This window comes from Cryptomeria japonica, chromosome 8 (genome assembly GCF_030272615.1).
Source record: "Cryptomeria japonica chromosome 8, Sugi_1.0, whole genome shotgun sequence".
In the NCBI taxonomy this organism is placed as follows: domain Eukaryota; kingdom Viridiplantae; phylum Streptophyta; class Pinopsida; order Cupressales; family Cupressaceae; genus Cryptomeria; species Cryptomeria japonica.
The window spans coordinates 508,639,450-508,643,933 of NC_081412.1; the positions used below are offsets into that span (position 1 = coordinate 508,639,450).

General features: G+C 33.9%; 1 protein-coding gene across 1 annotated transcript; it reads right to left on the bottom strand.

Moving 5' to 3' along the window:
- Positions 1-395: 395 nt before the first annotated feature.
- LOC131057217 (gibberellin 20 oxidase 1-like) lies at positions 396-4,484 on the bottom strand. The gene is made up of 6 exons (XM_057991404.2): positions 4,456-4,484; positions 4,038-4,365; positions 3,700-3,943; positions 1,155-1,173; positions 740-1,067; positions 396-647 (listed from the first exon to the last, which is right to left on the bottom strand). Exons 1-6 carry the CDS (start codon positions 4,482-4,484, stop codon positions 396-398), a joined length of 1,200 nt encoding a protein of 399 aa, XP_057847387.2.

Here is a 4,484-nt window from a genome sequence, read left to right on the forward strand (position 1 = left end):
CCATTTTTCCAAAAAATTATAGATATTATTTTACCTTCACCATCTCATGATTAAAATAAACAATTCATTCTAAGTCATCATTGATCTAGTGTTAACTTTTGTCTCAACAAACATAACAATCCCAAGCATCTTTACACAAAGTTTTCTACATTTTATTTTGCCAGTCTATGTCGCATGGTCAAAACAAACATTTAATTCATATAAATCAACCATACAACATTGGGCAGGGACTAAATGCCTTGCAGGTCTTATTTTTCATATAGATATCTAGACTCACTTTTTAGATTCGTTTTGTAAAAACAACCATTCAATATGCAACATATAAACATAATCAGAAACACTCTGAAGCCATATATACCCTATTTCTCAGCGACAGTACGCGAATGCACAACTCTTTAGATACCCGCGAATTGTTCCAGGACCGTAGCTTTTGCTTTATCTCCTTTACTACTTACAGCTTCATCCCTGAAATGCGAGTATATGAAACGCTTGTAACGCCTTGGATTATCGTCGTCCACAAGCTCCTCAGGCGCCCAGATTTCCATGTCCTCTGGAAAAGCAGAGAAAAAGGCAATTGATATACGGTATCTACAAATTTTAGAAACAACGCGATGATCTGCACTGCGGTATCTACCGTTACACCATGCCTGCAAACACAACCATCATTCATCCCTATATTTTATCAGATACTATTACTTGAGAAAAAATCATTATTGTGGGGACAGAGAAAATTTATTACCTTAAACGAGTCACCCAGATTGATCACGAATGCATGAGGGAGAGGTTTGACGTTGAACAACTCGCCCTCCTCAGATCGAATCTGAAGGCCTCCCACATCATCTTGGTAAAGGATTGTGAGGCAACCCAAATCTGTATGGGAGAGGATCACCTCACCCTCAGTGGACATGTTTGCCGGTGAATAGCCGTTTATACGCAATACTGATGCGCATTTTTCAAATTGATAGCGGTAGAAAGCCTTGAAATCCAATCCTAGGCTTGCAAGAATTATTTTTGTAATTTTTTGTGCAAGCTTTGAGACGGACAGAGCGTACGTTGACAACGTTTCGCTGCCAAACGACAATGCAAGAAATCAATTTATTAGACAGAGCCGAATTAACTAGCTTTAGATGGAGAATGAAAGATGAATAACATACCAAAGAATTGGGTTCCTTTCTGGGTAAAGGCATTATGCTTGTTGCGGCATAACACAGGAAAAGAATGGGTAGTGTTTTCTAGCTTCATTATCAAGTTACTTTTATTAAATAACGTTCTCTAAGAGGTGTGCTATTTTGGCTCTAGCTTGGACATTTCGTTAAAAATAATGACCATCTCTAAAATTGAAATCCTTCAGTCAGCTAAGAAACAAATTCCAGATATAGAGGACGGTTATATCTAAGAACGGTTGGCTTAAAAGTACAAATATACATAGAAGCCGCAGAAAAAATTGTCAAGTAGTGCTCATAAAAGTCATCCTCATTGATATTGTCAGCAGTGTAACATGTTTTCTTAGTATTTTCATTTGGCGCTATTGGTGCGACGGAATTCAAGAAGCAATAATGCATTGGATAGGTCGGGAGTCTTGGTTTGCCCGTAATGATGCATTATAGTTTTCATGTCTTCTTGTTTGCCCTAATTTTAGGTTGGCCTGCCGGCCGTTCGTAACTGAACAGAGAAATTTGTTTCAAATAAGTTTCTTTATATTTAGACTTTTGATTAAGTATTTTATGTTAAATTTTTGTCTTAATGAAAAGTGTGTGATGTTCATATATGATCTTCTGTTTACCAAGCTCTCATATTGTGAATTGATGATGATGTTAAGTGCCTAGTGTTGCACTGTGAGTAATACGTCGTTAAAATTGGACATAAAGTCAATTTCTTGTCATGTATGTGTGTTTTTGATGGACAATGCATATTATACTGATTAATTTTCTTCTTTCTTTATCGTAGAGTTAATTTTTTTAAGAATTTAGGATCATTAATCATTTAATATCAAAGATCCCATGGATCATGCTAATATTCTTAGTTTAACAATTATATTGTATTATATCATTGGGTAGCTATTAATCATATCTTCTAGTGATATTACAATTGTCTTGATCTACTTGGATCTAATTGGAATCGATGTCTGGTACTTGCAACCTACACAAAAACTTGTTGTACACACACATATAATCCCATCCAGTGAAAGAAAATCATGACATCATATGGAGCTTATGAATGAGTAATATGAAGTCATTCCTTTCACACCTATCCCCAAATAAACAATACAATAAATATCTATTCTACACATAAATCCATAGGAATCAATATCATCAATAACCAATCATCAAATCCAATATATATCCAAGTCATAAGTATACCATCACTAATATCAATATGTCCATCTTAAAGAATGTATAACAATAATCATATCCTGAAACATATAATCATCGTAAAATAGTCCAATAACATGGATCAAATGAATGTATCCACACACACACCAACAAAATGAACCACACATAAAGAGTCAAACATAGTCTAACAAGTCAAAGTAATAAATATTTGAAGAAAAGAATGGAGGGGTACTACATCTTATATTTTATAGCATTATTCAATGGTGCCCAATCATCATTTCCTTTTTCCCAGCTAGTACCACATTAATATAATTTTTATTTATTATTATTCGATAGTGCCCAATCATCATTTCCTTTTTCCTAGCTACTTCCATATTATCATTATTTATTATTTATTATTTTGGAGACCTTTTCATCGGCATAGTAGCTAGTATTCTCTAATGCTCCACTATTTTTTAATCTTTGTTGTATTCTTGTATTTGGTATGACTTATGACACAAACACTAAGGATTAAAATTAAAAAATATTTAGGACAAGGACATAATAGCTAGTATTAACATAATTAAAGTAAAGAATTTGTTCTACACTACTATCGGTTTTTCTTAATTTGCTATAATCTTTTTGAATCGAAATTGTTTTTTTCATATATATACTTATAGTACTGCTCACACGAGTGTCTAATTATCTAGGCCACTAAGATATTTTTTAGTACCATATGCAAGTATCCTATGTCAGTAACATATTGTCTTATTTTATTAAGACCCATAAATAAAAATTACAACAAAAATTATGTTTAAATTGGTATTATTATTTTTTAACATGAAAGAAGAGTCAATTGAAAGATGTAATTTTTTAAATCAAATTAAAAGACATTATTGATCTAATATTTACTTTTTCTGATAATAAATAATAATCTACACAATACATATTTTCTACAAAATTTTATAGATATTATTTTCCCGTTACTATCTCATAATAAAAACAAATAATTCAATCTATCTCATTATTAATGTAGCCTTAATTTTGTCTCAGACAAAATAATAATCCCATAGCATCTTTTTTGCACACAAAGATTTGTAAATTCTATTTTGCCAGTCTATCTCTCATATAAAAAACAAACGTTTAATTCATATATATTAACATTACAACATTAGGCAGGGACTAAATTGCCTTGCAGCCCATATTTTTCATATAGAAAACCTTAGTATAGCAATTTATCCAACTTTATTTAAATATACTAACTCTTTAGATTCGTTTTGTAAAAACAACCATTCAATGTGCAACATGAAAACATATTCAGAAACAGTCTAAACCCATATATACTATTTCTCAGCGACACTACACGAATGCACAACTCTTTATATACCGGCGAATCGTTCGAGAGCCGCAGCTTTTTCCTTACCTTCTTTATTTCTCACAGCTTCATCCCTGAAATGCGAGTATATGAAAGGCTTGTAACGCCTTGGATTATTGTCGTCCACAAGTTCCTCAGGCGCCCAGATTTCCATGTCCTCTGGAAAAGCAGTGAAAAAGGCAATTGATATACGGTATCGGCAACCTCTACAAACAACGCGATGATCTGCACTGCGGTATCTACCATTACTCCATGCCTGCAGACATACCCATTATTCATCCCTAGATTTTATCAGATACTATTTCTTAAAAAAAAACCATTTTTGTTGTGGGGAAGAGAAAATTTACTACCTTAAACGAGTCACCCAGATTGATCACAAATGCATTAGAGAGGGGTTTGATGTTAAACCACTCACCCTCCTGAGATCGAATCTGAAGGCCTCCCACATCATCTTGGTACAGAATCGTGAGGCAACCCATATCTGTATGGGAGAGGATCTTCTCCTCCTCACTGGACATGTTTGCCGGTTTATAACCGTTTATACGCAATACTGCTGCGCTTTTTTCAAATTGATAGCGGTAGAAAGCCTTGGAATCCAATCCCAGGCTTGCAAGAATTATTTTTGTGATTTTTTGTGCAAGCTTTGAGACGCACAGAGCGTACGTTGTAAACGTTTCGCTGCCAAACGACAATCAAAGAACTCAATTAATTAGACACAGCCGAATTAATTAGCTTTAGTGGAAGGGGAATGAAAGATGAATAGCATACCAAAGAATTGGGTTCTTTTCTGGGTACAT